The following is an 18,956-nucleotide window of genomic DNA, read 5'->3' on the forward strand; positions in this document are numbered from 1 at the left end:
GGGTCTTTGATGCCTCCATTCCCTGTAGATGTTTCATCCTTTAAGGGCTACTTAGGACGTTTCCTTTCATGTGTAAAACCTTCTCCGACCTCCTCTGCCTTCCTTTCTCTATGCTGTCAGGCCATTGTAACTCCTTTCACGCTTTGTGCCTGCATCACACTTACCTCATTTGTACTGCTGTTTTTAGTTCATATGTCTGTCTCCCTCCCTGAGCTATGAACTCCTTGAGAACGAAGATTGTACCTAGGTTTTTAAACGGTGAGCAACCAGAACGGCGCTTGGTGCTATGTTAGTGGAAAGGGTGAAGACAAGAAAAAAGGCTAAACGCAGCTCATCCCAGCCCTTCGCCATCCCCGACTCCGTCCCTTCCCTCTCCCCACCCCCTCCACAAGCCCTTCCTCTGTGCGAGGTGAAGTCCCACCCTGCTGCTGGACACCCTGCTCCCCGCAGCTCATCACTCCAGCCAAACTCGGCTGGATGATGGCATCGTCCACGCAGGTACAATCATCCGCACTTCTTTCTCTGCATCCAATCTGTATGCTTTGTCATCACCCCCGCCATCTCCTGGACTCAGAACAGTGCCCTTCCTCTGCATGCCGAGAGCACCCAATACTTACTCTTTTTAGCATTTCATCGTATTTCATTTCACTGACTTTACTTATCTGTTACCCAATAAACCATGGTCCTCTTGAAAGTTAGAATAATGTCTAGTTTCCTCAGGATCTCCAATGACTTGCTTGGGTCCTGGTGCCCAATGATTGTCTTTCAAGACTTGTCTAAATTCCCATTTAATTTTGCAGTTGCCTCTGTGAAATGCTAAGTGGTGAGTCATCCAGATGCCCTTACACGCTGTGATGGAAAGCTGCTTTGTGAGTTTTATTTTTTTGAAAGCCTAGTTATAAAACTCTTTTTAAAAAACCTGTATCTCAAATTTATGACTTTCTCTAGCAGGTCTTATCTTTGACCTTTGGAATAATAAGATGTTGAGGCCTGTCTCTTCCTGCTCTCATAGCTCCCCAAAGGCCTCATTCGAAGTTCCTCCAAACCTGAGCTTTCCAAAACACATCGTTGATACAGATCATCTTGCAATCTGGTTAAAATGCAGATTCTGATTCAGAAGGTCAGAGATTCTGCATTTCTAAACAGCTCTTGGATGGTCTAAAGGTCGCACGTAAGGTAGCAACACTCTGGTCTAAAACACTTCTCACAGGATAGGGCTGGAATCCCTCACCATCTTCATCTTTTCTCTGGATAAGGTTGAGTTTGCCAAAGACCTCTTTCAAGGGCGGTGCTGTGTAAAGCTTTACCTCGTTCCACTTGGTGCAGTAAAAAAGTGGTTCATTATAAAGAGCACTGGGTTTCAAACCAGGACGCCTCGGCTTGAGTCCAAGCTCCGCCAGAACCAACTATGTGGCCTTGAGTAAGTTGGAGAAAATCTTTCAGTCTCAGTTTTCTTTTCTGAAAAAAACACAGACATCCAATGGCTACGTCCAGCGGGTGGGATATCAGAGAATCACGCGACACTGTAAGGGCTGTGGCTGTGTACCATGTATTTTTGGAGCTATTACTTAACTTCTATGATTGAAGTTTAAGGTTTCACTGGATCTTTCACCATTTGCATCAGAAAGCTGCACACTCAACCATCAAACATCTGCAGTCTTTAATAATAATTGCTACCTAGCACTATCTTCTAGGTACAAGACACTAGGCTAGATCTTTCATAACTAATTTTCAGAAATTTTTACACACTGAGAATTTTTTTTCTTCCTTTTATAACAGCCAATGCTGGCTGAATATTACCTTTCGCCTTTCCTGTTCCATGTGTACCCATCAGAGAAGACATCATTCATTAGAGGATATCCTTTCCAGATAAAGTTAGACTTTTCAAAGGTCAAAGTGTATGAGAAGCTACCCTCCCCACACATCTAAAAAGTCAGTAGTCAGATCACAGCAGAGATAGGAGTGCATGATTCTGCTGAAAACATGTTGACATGGCTCTCAGTTTTCTAGTTAGCAATGAGAGGTTTAACTAAGCCATTTCCAAACCTTGCTCTGAAAAGCCCTAAGGGTTCCAGGAGACGCCGGAGGCTGTGGGCCTGGATGGGGTAAGGGAAGGCATTCTCTTAACACACACGCAAATGCACACACCAGCAGCCTGTCTCCTGTTTGTTTATCCTGGGTTCCAAGCAAGATTACTTGACGAGATGATTCTGCTTCAGTTGCTCCAAAGTGGTTGAAAGCCATTTAAACTGTATAATTGCTAAGGCAGCTTACGACTCATTCATTCTGTGAAAAATCTTCTTGTCTGTAGACAGTGACTGAGTGATTATCAAAACCCAAGATGAGTACTGGGAGATACATGTTTTTATTTTCCTTCCTCTAGCCCAGGCTGCTGACCTTGGGAATCTTTTTTTAGTAGACTGGCTGCTGGTGATTTGGAAAGGTAGGATGTTTCAGACTTATTTCTGTCAACAAGCAGAGTCCTGCTGGGTGCGATGCTTCTTGATTCATTTACCCCAACACTCAGAAACAGCTTTTGTAAGCATTCAATCAGTAGTTTTTAGATTTGTGTTCCCAAGGGCATCCCGTAAGAAGAGGTTTCCAATGTTCTCATTTACAACCCCCCCCCCTTTTTTAAATAACAAGAACTGCTGTATAAGAAACTTAGAAAAGATTTTTGCTTCTTGATTTTTGACTATGCAAAATTTCAATTTTAACAACTTCTTTGGCCCAAGAAATTCAACTGTAAGTTTAACGTAGTTTAATTTTCAAAATGTGGGGTTTATTTTGTAGTTAATGGTGGAAAAAATTGAGTTCTTCAACATCACCCCCACGTAACCCAGCTTAATCCAAGTGCTAACAGGTCTAGCAGTGAGAAGAGCAAACCTTGGATAATCTCCGTCCTTAAGAACATACAATATTCATGGGTGTGGGAGAGGGGTATGCTTTCTCTGTCGGTATGTAAGTAATACCAGAACCATGCGTTCACAGGCTGTTAAAGAATGAACTCCACTATTCCTGGGCCAGGAGACACAGACACAAAAACAACACAAGCCGACAACTAGATCCTCTAAATTCTGTAAGTGTTTATATGATTGCTCCTTTGTTAACAAACTCATTCACTTAATGAAAGGGGCTGGCCCTACTGTAGACCAAGCTCTGATCTAGTGCCTGGGACTCAACGAGATGAACCAACAGGTAACATGTCCCATACACACATCCCAATTTAGTGGGGAAACAAGTGAGTATTTAAGCCTTGAATAAAAGCAACATAAATTTCAAAAAGGAAATAAGGTGTCTCCAGTTCATATCACTATCTTTTGGCTACTTTTGGTCACTGTTTTAATTTTTTTCACTACTAACTAAACTTTGGGCTTACCTGAACACCGCCAGTTTTTCCATTTATGCCTTCTTTCCTTTCCAGGGTCTAATCCTGGGGTCTGCATCGCATCTACCTGTCCAGTCTCCCAAGTTGCCTCTGATCTGTGACAGTTTCTATTTTCCTATTTTGCATGATCTTGACAAATCTTGAGATTGGCCTCGTGTCTATCCTGTAGAATGTCCCCTACTGGGATGTGTCTGATGTTTTTCTTATGATTAGACGGGAGTTATGGGTTTGGGGAAAGAAAACCACAAAGGTGATACACCCCCATCGTACCATCTTTCGCGGTGAACACAACCACAGGGCGTCGCTGATGATGTTAACGTCTGTCACCTGGTTAAGAGTGACTGCTAGGCTCCTCCTCTGTAAAGGTACAATAGCTTTTCCAAACTTTAATCCCGCGAGGGAAGAGTAAAAAAATTCCATTTGTTATTTGAAATTCTTCCCTAAAGAATATTTGTCTCTTCTCTCCTATTTTACATTCATTTATATACATGAAATTTATTGTCATTTACCTGTATCTATGTGGATTCACGGATAGTTTACACTTTGGGTTATAACCCAATACTGCATGACTTATTTTGTTGTGGATCATTCCAGCTTGGCCTATTGGGAGCTAGTTTGTATTTATTATGTTTGAAATATCAGCTGTAAGGGTTTCCATCTAGGTCAGTTCCCGAAACTCAACACTCTCAAACGGTAACTGACCCACAATAATCTCTAATACCTAACAGTCCTTTCCTGCTTAATCACACTGGAATTTATTCACATCAACAGGTCTCAACAAGTCTTGTGTCGTAACTGTATTACTTCTCCTCTGATACTTAAGAAATCTACAACCCATGTAAGCAAATCAGGCTGTATGCCCAATGGCCCTGTTATTAACCCAACAAGCTTAGTTTTGGCAAGATGATTTGCTGCACTCTAATAATCCATTTAACGGCACAAAATAAATGCACAGATCTCTTTTTGTCATGCAGAAAAGCAAAAGCAAGATTTTAGCTAGAAGTCAAATAGTGACCAAGACGGTCCTAAAACTAATAAAAATCCAAGGAAGTTGTTTGTATGCTGATGAAGCACACTTGTAAACTTTCACAGACTTTTATTTTCAGGTAAGCCTGCATACCTGTTGTATTTGGTAATTTGCTCACAGTCTGTTACTTCTTTTTCCTGTAGACACCTGCATTATTAATAGGTACCAACATTAACATTTTCTTGATCTTTCATAATGCCAATTTCTCGGGAAAAAGTCCAACTGTTAGGAAAAGGTTATCAATTCTGCTATGATTTTCCACTTGGCCACACCCAAAATGACCATTCACAGTACCTGAAACTTTGGTTTTTCTCTGTATGAATCCAAGACAGCTGTCCTCCAGCACAGTGGGTCTTCAAGTACAAAGACTAAATTAAAATGTGCTTACATAGTTTATTTTTAAAGTAATTTAAAATACAGTGTAAACATACATTAAAGATATTGTGGCAATTTAGATAAGGAATAACGAGGTTATTTACATGTTTGTATATGTATGCGTGTATATATATATACACAAAGTGCAGATAAATATAAAAACACTACAAAATAAACAAAAAATTCAATATGATAATTTACTGACAATCATTTTCATATTTATCACTTAATTTGTCATGTTAATGGCTGCAAATTCCTAGTACTGAAATAGATCATCTAAATAGTCAATTTTTATATAAACTATAGTACCTCAAATTTTAACAGTATATAAATAGGATTCTGAATTAAAAATGAAAAGACAAAAAACAAAAAAACAAAAAAACCCCACCTTCCCTGCCACACTCCCTATTTATTTGTAAAGGTTTCAGCTCAGAGTTCAACAGGACTCTTGAAATCACAGCCCTCAAATATGTGATGACATCTAAGCTTTTAAGCATAGATCACAACTGGAGATAGAGAGGCAGATACCAAATCTCTAACATGCTGCTGTATGAAAAACAACGCACACTTTTAATCCAAGAGACCATGGGTTCAAGGCAAAGTTGGGCCGTTCTGAACCCTGGAAGGGTAAAGACCGTGAGAAACACTGCCAAGAGCTGGTACAAAGGGAAGAAAGGGGCCACCTAATTAAGGTGGCAGAGGCACCTGTGGCCCCCACCCCCTCCAGCACTTAAGGTCCTCAAGTGCTCCTGAACCTGAACATCCTGGATGACGAAGGATGTTTATGTCTGTGGTAACTGTAAATGGCCCCTGCCTTTGGGGGCTCCTCAGAAGGCACGCAGATGCCATTTCTCCCTACAGCACCAAGAAAGAAGTGTTCAGCTTCTGAACTTGGCATCTCTCTCATGAGTGACAAGGAGAGGAAGGATGAGCTGTTGGGCTCCCTAAGTCACGCAACAGCCTTTACACGTTGGTCTAGAATATGTAGATCAGTATTCTGCCTGGGGCCTGCTGTGGGTGCTGGCAGCATTCTTACTTGAGATTCCTCGTTCAAAACAGTGGATGTAACTGCCCTATAAAAATGAAAAATCCTGTTTGTTGATCTGATTGTCTCAAAGGCCATGTCATTCACAAGCCTGAATTTGTCCAGGGTTACTACCACCGAGATTTGAGGCAGGGAGATACTTGTGACAATGAATGGAGACACTGAATGCATTCAGGAGATATGGGACTCGCAGATAAATACCTGAAATTAAGTCTGTGGGTCTATAGGAAAGAGGCAGAAGACTATTCAATAGACTTCATTTGCAAAGAGTGTTTTGATTTTGGAAACTAACCAAACAAGGTAGGAGGGAAAAGGAAACAGCAATTTCTACCCTATGTGGGAAATCTTTAGTAAAAAGGCAAATAACTTCTGGACAGTAATCAAGTCTCTGCTTTTTTTTTTTTTTTAACCAAGAGATATGATTTTGGGGTCCAATCCTGTGCTGTTAGGTCACAGGAACAGCTGCAAATTACAAATGTACTCTAAAACCAAAGAACAAAATCTGTTCCTAAACTGCTCTACCTCTACCTTCAGTCAATAAAATACAAATCAAGTTCGGGTTCTAAATGCTGATGAAAGCATCACAAAAAGAGAACTGGTGGGGGCATACTAGACATTGAAGCTGTTTGAAGAAAGGCTCTGAGGGACTCTTCTAAAGCAGCATCCATGTGAACGAGACCCTCTCACGTCGGACACAGACAGACCTGAAGATGAGGCTGGGAGCGAGGAGGTTAGCAGGTGCTACCTTCCCAGGATTGCAGGGCTGGATTTATTTCCTTTACATCATGGTGGATTTTTAGAAAACATGCCACCCTATATAAAATCAACTATTGCAGAAATAAAACAAAAAATTGTGTCCTTTTATTTTTCCTATTTGGGAACCTGGAGAGTATGGAACTGTAAAGAACATTTTTTAAAAAATCTCAACCATTCCTGAAAGAACCAGCAAAGGAGCCACTGCTGAGAAGCCTGGTAGCGCCCACTTAGTGCAAAGCACAGGGAGCCGACACAGCTGGGCAAACCACTTCCACTGAATAAGGAGATGTGGCACTTCCTCATCTGCCACAGACCTCAGAGGAATACAGGGATGGTTCAACTGCTCAGACATTTACACGTAACACAACAGAAAAAGCCTTCGGTTGACTGACTAGTAGTTTCTATAAAGTTGGCGGAGTTACAGCACAACAGAAGAGTCACCTGTTAGTTACATACAGGTTTTGTTTTGAGGATATTTTCACATAACAGATGAGAAGACTGACTGACTCATCAGTCTCCTTCTCATCCTGATTATACTGGCAGCAGTGATTGGGGCGCCCACGTTTGCGTGTGTGTCCAATGTGGGAAGTCTAGCGGGTCTTCACTATGTCTCTGCAAAGCTAAGGTTTCATTACTGAAATGCTGCTACGATTTCAAATGTGATCATCTTCTCTCGGCTGGCATTGCCTTCTGGTGCAAGTAATATTCCTTAGAATGTAGAGCACATGTCCTGACTTTTCTCAATGCCCACAAATACCTTATCTGTTGGCAACGTTTCTAGGGAAAAGCAGGTTCCGCCTGCCTCCAACACATGGCCACGACTTGCTTCCACACACAGTCAGTATGAAGAAGAAAACCATCCTCACAAATCTGTGAGATTAAAACACCAGGTAAAAGCATAATTTGAGCAAGCACTTTTGCCGCTTGTTTCAAAAAACGGACCCTATCCAGGACTGGCCCCAGCTATGCCTCCCCAGGATAAAGGAGCAGGGCTCCCCACGCACATCCGTTACAGCCCGTGCTGTCTCCTCACTGAGCATCCATGGGATTAGCCCACAGACAACTCCGAGGCAGGGACACTGTGGCCTGTGTTAAAATAAAATGAAGGCTGAGATTTCTTTATGCAGCAGCAAGTGAAGCAGGAATCACTGTTTTGGAGTCAAGTTGGTCTCTGAAAGAAAATCAGTTTGTCTTCAGAGGCTCTCATTTAGTCAGATGCCGAATGCTAGCCAGGACGCTTAAACTGAGGGTGTTGTAGACTCAGGGACTGGTCCACTAGAAAGACCACCTCTGTTCCAGCAGAGGGTAGTCGGGGTGTGAACAGTACGATTACTACTCCTGAGGGCCACCGAGGAGCCAGAGATCAAGAAGCTCTAACAACATATAATCATAGTGTATAAAAGTCAATAGCAGCAGGTAAAAAAAAGGCAACAAACTTATCAGGTTTTTTCATTATATTACTAATTTTTATAACATTAAATAGTTTTCATCCCTTTATTTCAATGCACTGATATTTACTTCTGGTTGCGAGTCCGTCTACGGTTCTCTCTTTTACATTCTCATCCATTATTCCATTTTTAATTTTAAAAGCACAAATGCTCCCAGGCATAGTTGTGCATGTGGGCATGTATAATTTAACCTATTAACTCTAGAAACATTAAAGTAGAAGAGACTGAGATTACAGATCACAATATCACGTTAAGAAGAAATGTCTATAGTTGGTACCTGAGTGTCTGTACAGTGAGGAACTGTGAAGCAACAGGTAAAATGCCATGGCCAAGGGGCCAGCACCGTGGCAGTCGATGGCAGGGAACCAGCTTTTGAGAATCTTTAGAAGAAAGGCTCTTAGCCACATATAGAAACAATGTGAGGATTATTCAAATAGAAACAATAGAACTAATGGTGGATGCATGGCCAGATGTTGATGGCATATATAAATGGGTAGTAAATATCTATTTCTATGCTCTATAAATTCAGTGAAATCCCTAATAAAGGTTGTAAATCGAAAGGCATACCCGAAAATCATGTATGACTTTATTCTTGCTAAAGATGATGTAACAATTTCAAACCCCAGTTCAAAACCATTTAAGAATCCTGTATAAAGAGTCTGATTCTGTTTCAACTAAGCATAGACTTTAGAAGGCATGTCTCTACTAGTGTCTTAAAACAGCATCTTTATCACTTGTAGGAGAATTTCTCAAAACCCCAAACTAGACACCAGTAAGAGACTTTGACACTTTACAGAGCTGCAGGTAGAGCTTATGTTGTATGCTTGTACACGGCACCTTTACATTGCTTTCCTATTACTGCAGTTACACATCTGTGACACCACTACAATGATACTACCAGAGGATATGTGCGTGTGACTTACCAGCATTTATAGGTTAATGGAATAAAATTTCATAAAATCTCAAAGTTATAAAGGTCATTTTACACATCCTCTAAACCAGGGGTCAACAGACCGTGACCCAGGAGTTAACCCTGGTCTGCCACCTGTCTGTCTACGGCCCACAGGCTTAGAACAATTCTATTTTTAAATGGATTTTTCAAAGTCAAAGAAGCTTAATATTTCATGACACGTGATAACCATGACTGTCAAATTTCAGCGTCCTGAAATAAAGCTGTATGGGCATACGGCCACACCCATTTACTTGTGTCTCTGGCCACCTTCTGCTACAATGCAGAGTGGACTGGTGTGACAGAGACCACAGGTCCTGCTAAGCAGAAAATATTTACCATCAGGCCTTTACGGAAATAGTTTGCTGGTCCCTGCTCTAAGCCCATGGAAGGTGTCTGGAATGCTGCACAGAGCGTTTACAGCAGAATCAGTGTATGACCTAATTCGGTTTCATTTACAGACATCATATACATTATTGCTTTTGAATATTATCATCTACTTGGTAAACAAATAAAAATAAATCTATGTTAAAAAAAAGCGCCTTATTTCCTTGAAATGTTTAGGACCAGCAAAACAATCATATATAATAGCAGTATATTTTTAAGAAAAAAATCATAATAAATGAACAATTTAAATTACATTTTTTAGTAATGGTTTCAAGGTTTCTCAGAGAACACCAGACAGTAACAGGCAGATCTCAAAAGTCTTATAGCAGATTTCTGGTTTCCAAATTTTGGGGATATAGTAGTACTTAACACAGCATTTGAGATTACAATTGTTATGAAAGAGACATTGTGGAGAGTTACTTATCTAAAAAAAAAAAAAGGAAAGGGGCAAGCTACTTCAAAATAAGAAACCAGCCAAAAAAGAGAAAAAGAAAAATGAATGGCGAACAATTTAAACACTATTTTCCTTTCTCTTAATAGGGAGCTACATAGTCTGCTGGTGTAGAACTTGATAGAAATGGACTGTCCTCATTTTAATGGGCTGATCCCCATATCTGTGTCAGATAAAATCATAGCACTTATTGCTTGTTACCATGGATACCATGAAGATACTGCCATCCACTAAGTAGTCTTAGAGGAAGACAACGTAATTTTCTGGGACCAGTCCTGTTTTGCCTTCATAAGTTGCCTTCAACCATCCTGGTTCCACTGATGGGTACACTGGCAAAAATAAGAATAAATGAGTAAGTGTCACTCAATGGACGTTAGTTTTAAATAACTATATACAGAGATGGGCAAAAATCCACATCAGATTGTATGCATACACTCAAGCTGTCCAAACAACGTCACAGCGCCTGTAACGCTGGAAAGGTCTTTTGCGTTCACATGATCACTCTTTCTCTCTTACACGGGGCAATAACTGGGTCCAGAGGGATTTGAGGTGTTCACTCGCACAAGTATGAGAGGAAGGGCCTGGACTTGCGTCTAAGCCTCCTGGCTTCTATCTGAGACTCTTCCCGCTACACTGCTCCTTCCTCCCCAGGATGAGGGACTTCAGCGAAGGGAATGGGTGTACTCACCGTTGGAAAAGATCGCCCCCTGGGGGAAGGAAAGCTCATGGCTGTGCTCTGCCTTACAGGAGTACATGGCTTTGGCTTGGCTGAAAAGAGCAAAGGAGCTTTGTGAAATCCACAAGACTCAACTCAGGTACAATTACACTGAAAACTATTCTTTAGAAAAATGATACTAGTTTTTAGTTATAACTGAAGCATAATATACATAACGTGGACACGTAAAGCTTGCGTAAGTGCATTTCACAAACTGAACACACTTGTGTAACCAGAGAACACCGACAGTGCAGCCAAAGCCTGCCTTGTGTTTCCAGGCAATGCCCCCGAGGGGAGCCACCAGGCTTCTAACAAACAACATGAGCCGGTTTCAAAGAAGGCTATCATTTAGTCATCAACCTGCCACTGACCAGGCTATCTCTGCAGCTTTAGAGAGGTTCGTAGGAACCTTAAAGTTTTACTTCTTTATTTACTTGCAACTTGAAAAATTTTTGATGTATAGTTTGAAGTACAGTCAGCTTACAAAGTGTCAATTTCTGATGTACAGCATAAAGTTTCACTCATACATATACATATATATATATATATATATATTCTTTTTCATTGTAGGTTACTACAAGATATTGAATGTAGTTCCCTGTGCTATACAGTAGAAACTTGTTATTTATCTGTCTTATATATAGTAGTTGGTATCTGCAAATCTCGAGCTCTCCCAATTTATCCCTTCCCACCCCTCTTGGTAACCATAAGTTTGCTTCCTATGTCTGTGAGTCTGTTTCTGTTTTGTAAATAAATAAGTTCATGTGTCTTTTTTTTTTTTAAGATTCCACATATAAGTGATATCATGTGGTATTTTTCTTTCTCTTTCTAGCTTACTTTATTTGGAATGATAATCTCCTGGTCCATCCACACTGCAGCATAGCATTTTTGTCTTGTTTTGTTTGGAAGGGGGAAGTAATCAGGTGTATTTACCTATTTATTTAATATTTTTAAGTGCTGGTACTGGGAATTAAGCCCAGAACCTCGTGCGTGCTGCTTACGTACTCTACCACTGAGCTCCGGCTTCCCTTATTTGCCACTTTTAGTTCAGATTATCAGAGGTGAGATCCAAAACCTGAACGGTCTACAGGGGACGGTAAATGAATTAAGTGGGCGTGTTATAAGAAAGACAGTAGGATAAGTTGATGATAAGTGATAACCAACAATAACCTCATTGTCAGGGAGCCATGGGGACATGTCTTTGCAAACCAGAGAGTACACCCAACTCTTTAAAAAGGGAAGCCAATACTCAGCTCTGACAGCTGCTACCATACAGAAATTCAGGCTCCGTCTAGCCAGATACTGTTGTTTGTTTTTTTAAAGGGAAGCCAAAATTTCAGAGTTTTATAGAAGAGCTGTTTAAAACCATTTGAGCCAACACCAAAAAGCCATCATCTGAGGCTGCTAATCAAGTCACCAGTGACGTCACCTTCATGCAATTACCTGGCTCCACCTGCTTCTACCACAACCTGCATCCAAGCCCAGATCGTTTCTAGGGTAGCTGACTTTATAGCTCCCTGACTTCCTAAATCCTTGGGGCTTCCTCTTGCCTCCTTGCAATCCATTCTACACAGAGCAGCCAGAGGGCAGTTTGAGAGGTTCTGATGATTGCATGATCACATGATTTCCCTCAAAACTACCCTTCAACTGGTTTGCAACTAAGGCTCCCCATCGTGTATAATCAGTCACCTGGCCATGTCTGCACCTCTGTCCCTGCCTCTACTCACCTACAGTCACACTGGCCCCGCTTCTCTGCCTCAAACCTCCCCCCCCCCAGGGCTAGCCGGGCCTCGCTCCGAGATGTTTTCTTAACCTTCACTTGGCCGTGGCCTCTACTTTATCTTACGCTTCCTGAGTTTCACAGCAGGCCGGGCCTTCCCTGACCACGCACTCTAAAAACAGCCCCCCAGGCAGCTACCACATTCTTCTACTTTAAGTCTGAGTGATACTGACATCTGGCGTTCTGTTGTTACAGTTGATGTTTCTGTTAGCATCTCCCCCAACTCGAATGTGACCTCCGTGAACAATACCTGACAACACCTGACGCTTAAATAGTAACTCAGTAAAAATCTGCCGAATGAATGAGTGGGAAAAAAAAAGGGGGGAAGATGCTCTGGGCTCTTTTTCTAAATGATGAATTCTTTCAAAGCTTCAAGGCATCTTGTGTTTCCTCCCTGAGGTCCCAGGACTTCATCTGCAAAGGGGCATCAGGAGTCCTTGTCATCTGCGGCTCTCCCAAAGCAACTGGGTTACCTCACTTCATTTCCCTGCGGGAGCCAGATGCCGGCTCTTATCTCCAGCTTCCAGAATGAGGCTAGGGCATTGAAACCAGGGTTCCCAAGTGGCTATCTGCAGACTGGAAAGCTTACAGAGGAAAAGTATGGCCCTGCCCCTGGAGTCTGTTTCATGTGAGTGGAGTCTCAGGCTCTACCTTCAGAAACGTTGCTAGGAGACACAGGAGCAGGCAATGACCACTGGCCCGCACAACAGCACTTCCCAGTGAAACATGGTCCAAGGAAGAACTGAGGCAGCGGAGTCACCCGGAGAAGGGCAGGGTTTTACACTAAAGAAGAGCCATGTGCACGTGTATGCTCGTGAGTGTGTGCACATGGCAGACACGGACGGGGGGTGGGGGAGAGGATTCTGCCAAGTTCTGAAGACCTCTCAGAATCAGACTACGGTAATCTTCAATAGAAAGAATATTAGCTTTTCCTATAAATCATTTAGTCAAGTACAATCATCTGATTGGATATAATTTGGTATAACTTGACCTGATCTAATTTGACCTGATCTACTATAATATAATTGAGAATTGTTGGGCCATTTCTCTTAAAATATGTACAGATGTTTTAAAAAGTCCAATTTGCTAGCAGTAATGATTTCTACTAATAAATACTGTCTTATTACTTTGCATCATTAAAATAAATTAAGAGATGCATACGGAAACAAATTCCAGAGTTAAAAGAAATGATTAAGATATAATAATCCTTGCAATGGGACAATTTTTCATGTTCCACTTTAAAATGCAACCAAATTATTTTTATTTATATTTCAGACACGAATGTTCTCCTTATAGTATTTTATGGGATGGGATGGTGAGGGAAGTCAGGCCAAAAAATTTTATCACTAAATCAATGGCTACTGTTAAATGTGTCAAAACATACAGCACAAAACAGTTTCTGTCATGACTTGTCAATTATCTGTGCATGTGACTAGACAGGGATAATTTCCCTCGGCTGTGATCTGTACCTACAGGTGTTAACTCAGCAGAGAGCTGTGATGATTTAATGCAGAATTCTGTGACAGTGAAGTTTTCTCTCCAGGTGCTAATGGCTCCTCTTTGATTGCTTTGGTGTATTGAAGAAGATGTGAAAATAACACTGTCACCTACTGAGTCTCTCTTCAGAAGATTTGAATATCCTTTGAAAAGGATTTCGAAAATTCTGCCTCTTGCTGCATGGGAGAGTAAGGTAAGGATGCTTGCTGTCCGGAAAGCCATTTTTCCCCTTGTCATTTGGAAGACGATCTGCTCACAAGCCCCAGTCCTAATTCTAAAGACTGTCTACTGCTGGTGAGTAGGGTCTGAGAGGGTCGGTGTGCAAAATTCGCAATGCTTACCTTAATCATAAACAAAGTAAAGAAGTTCACCAAATCAAAACTGATCGTGTTTTCTGAGGTCACTTAATGATGATACACATACAAACTGTCTTTTTCCCTCTCCCCTCCTTTCTCTCTCAAACACACATTTTTTGTATGCTGAGAATTTCACCTCGGAAGAGAACACGAACACACTTCTGAAGGGAGTAAGAAGATATAGTATAAAAGATGCCAAAGAAGTAACATACAGAAAAGCTAAAAGCAAACAAATCACAAAAATCTAACTGCTCATCAGTAGAGGATTTAATAAATCACATACACCAAATCCAGTGAATTGTTAGGTAGAGCTACTATGAATATTGCTGTAGGACACATGACATGTGACAGTGCTCTCATGTAAAACAAACATTCTACAGAAAATCTTGCCATTGACAAGACCTCTAAATTGCCCATGACAATTTGCAGTAAACACTTACAAATAATGCAAGAAGCACACATTTGCTTTTTGGGCACTGGTGGGAGATTTCTCAAAATTAGTCACATATTCTTTTCTTGGGTTTCTATCAACAAAATACAGGCTGCGCATGGCTCAGGTGTCTGAGTATTGGATGCCTCAATGCTAAAAATCTCTTATAGGAGGCTTGGAGAGTTAAAGTTGCTTATGTCAAAGACATGCATATTGCAACTCCCCTAAAAATGCACTGAAAAAGTTGAATGACAAAGTCGTTTTAGGTTAAACTGTGTATTTTATCAATTCTGTTGAGCATCTACTTTGTGCCGGGCACTATGGTCGGAACAATACAGTAAACACCACCTTCATGGTTCCTTTTCTGTGTTTATCACAGAGGACTGGTTCTCAGTGCAGTCAAGGCGAACCGGGAAGGAGGGTCGGCGGGCTCCTGAGAGGACCCTGCTCTAAGAGCTAATAGAATGAGTCTGAGAATCCATTTATTTCCTCTCATGCCAGACATCAGAGATCTGCAAAAATGTCAAATAATGCAACTCTTTCTGTTTTAGGAAATATTACTTTTCATAAAATATGTAATTTAATGCTAACATGTAATGAGCGTCTTCAAATGTTATGGTGGTAATGGTGCTTTGGCGGGATAAAGGGAGGATGGTGTCAGTTCCCGCACTTCTGGCAGTGACCTTCATGAAGGGATGGAAGCCGACCGAAGCCTGTTAGGCGTAGGGCAACAGCAGGGGAGCTGGTTTCGGAGCAGCCTAGCTTAGAGCTGGATGTGAAACCACACCTGTTGTCTTAAAGACATCGGAAACATGGCCTTCGGATGAGGGGAGAGATGGGAAGGCTGGATGGGCCCTGGTGTGACTTGGGGGTAGGCATGTAAACTGTCTGACTTGGCTTTACAGAAAAGGGTGACCCTCAAATGCTGGGGAATCTGTGACCATCCAGGTGATGTGAGTCATATAATGAGTCTGGAAATCCAGATATTTCCTTGGTTCATCGTCCACATGTAGAAATAAAGGCAAAGAGAAATGAACATCATGGCAGGGTCAGGCTAAAATCTACATTTCCTATTGGCTGATCCAGTGCGTATCTGGAGATTCCATCTGTAAAGTCTCAAGATAATGTCACAGAAAAAATAAATTCTACTATTAACACTTGACTGTTAATAAGAGCGAATAACCACGCCCGGGTCTTCTAACAAAAATGCTGCTATACTGTCCTTTAGTTGCATGAGCTTACTCTTATTTTAAATAAATTCATAAACATTTAAAAAATTTCTCAGCTTAAATTTCTAGCACAGTAGCTATCAGTAGATGTAACCCACATAATCAAAAGCTCTTTGTATAAGGTGTTCTGAGACCAAAAAGGTTGAGAACCACTGTCAACACGTGAGATTAGATGACTGTGCACCAGAATGTGGTTATCTTTAGGTGGTGAAATGAGAGGTGGGCTCTATTCGCTTCTTTAGTTTAATATTCTCCATATTCTCTAAAAAAAGAAAAAAAATTAAGTCATTCTTAATAACCATGGCTTCTTTTGTCTTTCTTACATGTGTCACAGCATTTTATCTTCTGTGTCTTCTGTGTGTCACTGTGCTGTGAACCAGTGACTGACTGCCTTTTAAAAACTCAAATTCACTAAAACAGAAGACTTTGCCAAGCTTTGTTTTGGAGCTCAGCAATTATAAACAAAATGCTGGCTTTAAATTATCATAACAGAAATATCTGATGGCTTATAATGAGCCAATTTGCAATTAATTCTCTTAATTCTCAAGCACTTAATTCTCAAGTCAAGCATCAGAAGATACTGGTAGAGCTCATGTGACGCCACTTCAAAGTGGCTCTTCCCCACTGCCCGAGTGTAACTCACAGAGACCAAGGTGAGCGCTTTAGAGGCACTGTTTGCTACCGGCCTTTGCGGTGGCGAGGCAGAGCCCAGGGACATGTGGCTCCTGAAAGCACTTTACAGGTTAAGAAAAATAACTGTAAAATAACCAATGTCTGCGTAGGTCCACGCTAAGAACTACGGCATTTTTCTCTATTCTAGTGGTTCTCCAACTTTTCTCTGTACATAAGAATCACTTGGGGAGGTTGTGGAAAATACATATTCTTCAGCCTCAGTCTCGTATGTTCTGGTTTACAGAGTTGATGGCAAACTTAGGGAGCTTCATGTTAACAAGTCTTGCAGGTCAAGTGGCCCCACCCACTCCCCTGATCTCCAGTGATGCCTGAGAGCCAGAACCAGTGCCTCCTCTCGTGAGCTCCCTGACTTTTCTGCAGCTTCCACCACCCTGATCTCGCCTTCTCCTCCTGCTCGTTCCTCCACCTTCTTCTCTGCCTGACCCTCACATGAAGCCACTCCCCAAAGACCCACGCCCAGCCACTTTTCCTTTTTCACTCAGGAAGCCCCATGGCGGGGCAACCTCGCCTTCATCTGTGCAGTGTACCCACTGAGTGGAAGTTTTCCAGACAGCATCAAACTTCATGCTCTCCCCTGGTTCCAGCCTCCTCAAAAGTTGTGGCCAAAACGTTCCTGGCCCCTCTACATACTCTCAGAAGCTGAGCTCAGAAGCTAAATTACCATTCCTTCTGGCACAAAGACCTGGAATCTTCTTTACTTGTCTCTTATTTCCCGTGTCAAGGCAGTTGTTCAGTCCTACTCTATCCATAAAATTCTCCTTTTGGTTTTCCATGCTTTTGTGAATGCCCTAATTAGAGTCTTTTAAATGTCACCAGTTCCACTCTAAATGCTTCTCTCCTCTTCAACACCCTCCTAGAAAAGCCACTTGAACGATCCGACAGAGCATATCACTGATTACTAGGGCACCTCTTTGCCCAGTGACTCTCAGGGCCTGCAGTGAGTCCAGGGGTCTTACTTTTCTCTTGCTCAAGACTATCTGCTAAAATCTCCCAGCCGGTCTCTTTCCCAAACATGGCCAGTCTTCTCACTACCCATGATGGGTCCTATTGTTCTTCGAGGTCCAATTCAAGAGCAATCCTAAATGCTCTAGAAGAAAGCAAGCTAGGCATTGTAGGAGGCTAGTAAGGGACGCGCCCTCAACTTCTCACTGTTGTGCAGTCGTTATTTAATGGTACAAAAGGGTATCAAGTGACTGTTAAGAGTTCATGTTCAAATACCACTCACATATTAATTAGAAGCTTGAATATCTAAGCAGTTTTAAGAACACTAACAATATTGGTTATTAATGTAGAGACCATTTACGGAGAATTTATTGTGTACTTCAAATACGCTGCTACGTACATATACAACCATTTGTAAGAAACAGAATTATTATCTTCATTTTACAGATAAAGAAAACAGACTTCCCAGAGCTCAGATCAAGTTGGCAGAGTTAGAGGACGTGGAGCTCACCTCCTCCCATGAATACATCAAAAATATACCTACATGTGGAAGAATTCTCACTGGAAACTAACTGGAAACTGGCAGGACTCCTGAACAACCAAGGCTGTAAGAATGATGCACGCAGAATCGGCGAGGAAGGGATGAAAAGCAATCGGGCTGGGACCTCTGCCCCTGGAAGGGGACTCAGAGGCAAAGGGAGATTGGACGGGCAGAGAGCCTCCCTGGGGAGTGAGTGGTTCGAGCCACAGATTAGGTGCCCCAGTCCTGGGGTCCTATGTCGGGGAGACAAGCCCCGTAGGCTGGTTGGAGGACCACGGGGGCCAGCAGATGGCAGTGGAGGTCCTGGACTGGACTCCTCTCGGGAGGAGGGCGTGTGCACTGGCTTGCCCCCAGGGGCGGGGTGGAGAGGGCTCCCCTAGTGGCTACTGGGTGTCCTGCAACTGCACCACACACCCCAGCTCAAGCCCGGCGAATGAACACTCCAGCCCGCCCCCTCCACATCACAGGGAAGCACGGTCTAGTCCGGGGGCAGAGCCTGGGTGGGGCTGGGGCAGCCACTGCTGGCACTTACTCAAGCAGCCCAGATCTCTTACGGCAGCGGCCCCACCAGGGCTCACCCCGCCCCCCCCCCCAGAGTCCGTGTGGCCCGCCTGCCCTGCAGAGAGGTTCTACAACAGGTGGGGGCAGCTGGAGACTTCAGCAGGTAACTGTTTCAGCTAAATCCAGAGGGGCAGGCCAAGTTAAGCAAAATGAAAGGGCAGGTGAAAGGGTATGACACTGTCCACAAGTGCTGTGGACTCGCTGGCAGAGAAGACTGTACACTCAGTGTACCACTGAGTGCTGACAGCTTATTAGAAGTGGCTTTAGAGTATTCAGAATGTAAAAGCATATTATAAATGCAAGGTTCACTGCTGAACATCTGAGTACACTTAGTACATAACAGCTTCATTAATTTACTGTCCAACACTGATTTGCCTCATTCATAT

The 18,956-nt window shown here is 42.3% G+C and overlaps 1 protein-coding gene across 4 annotated transcripts in view; it reads right to left on the reverse strand.

Annotated features, from left to right (window-relative positions):
* Positions 1–8,603: 8,603 nt before the first annotated feature.
* ARHGAP42 (Rho GTPase activating protein 42) overlaps positions 8,604–18,956 on the reverse strand; it is a 244,582-nt gene continuing 234,229 nt past the window's right edge. For all 4 annotated transcript variants that reach the window (XM_072968920.1, XM_072968922.1, XM_072968924.1 and 1 more), the window contains exons 23-24: positions 10,515–10,594; positions 8,604–10,155 (exon numbers count right to left, since the gene is read on the reverse strand). In XM_072968920.1, the coding sequence (XP_072825021.1) occupies positions 10,067–10,155; positions 10,515–10,594 (169 nt within the window). In that variant the 3' untranslated portion in view covers positions 8,604–10,066. The remainder of the gene's footprint in view (positions 10,156–10,514; positions 10,595–18,956) is intronic.

This window comes from Vicugna pacos, chromosome 10 (genome assembly GCF_048564905.1).
Source record: "Vicugna pacos chromosome 10, VicPac4, whole genome shotgun sequence".
Lineage (NCBI taxonomy): Eukaryota > Metazoa > Chordata > Mammalia > Artiodactyla > Camelidae > Vicugna > Vicugna pacos.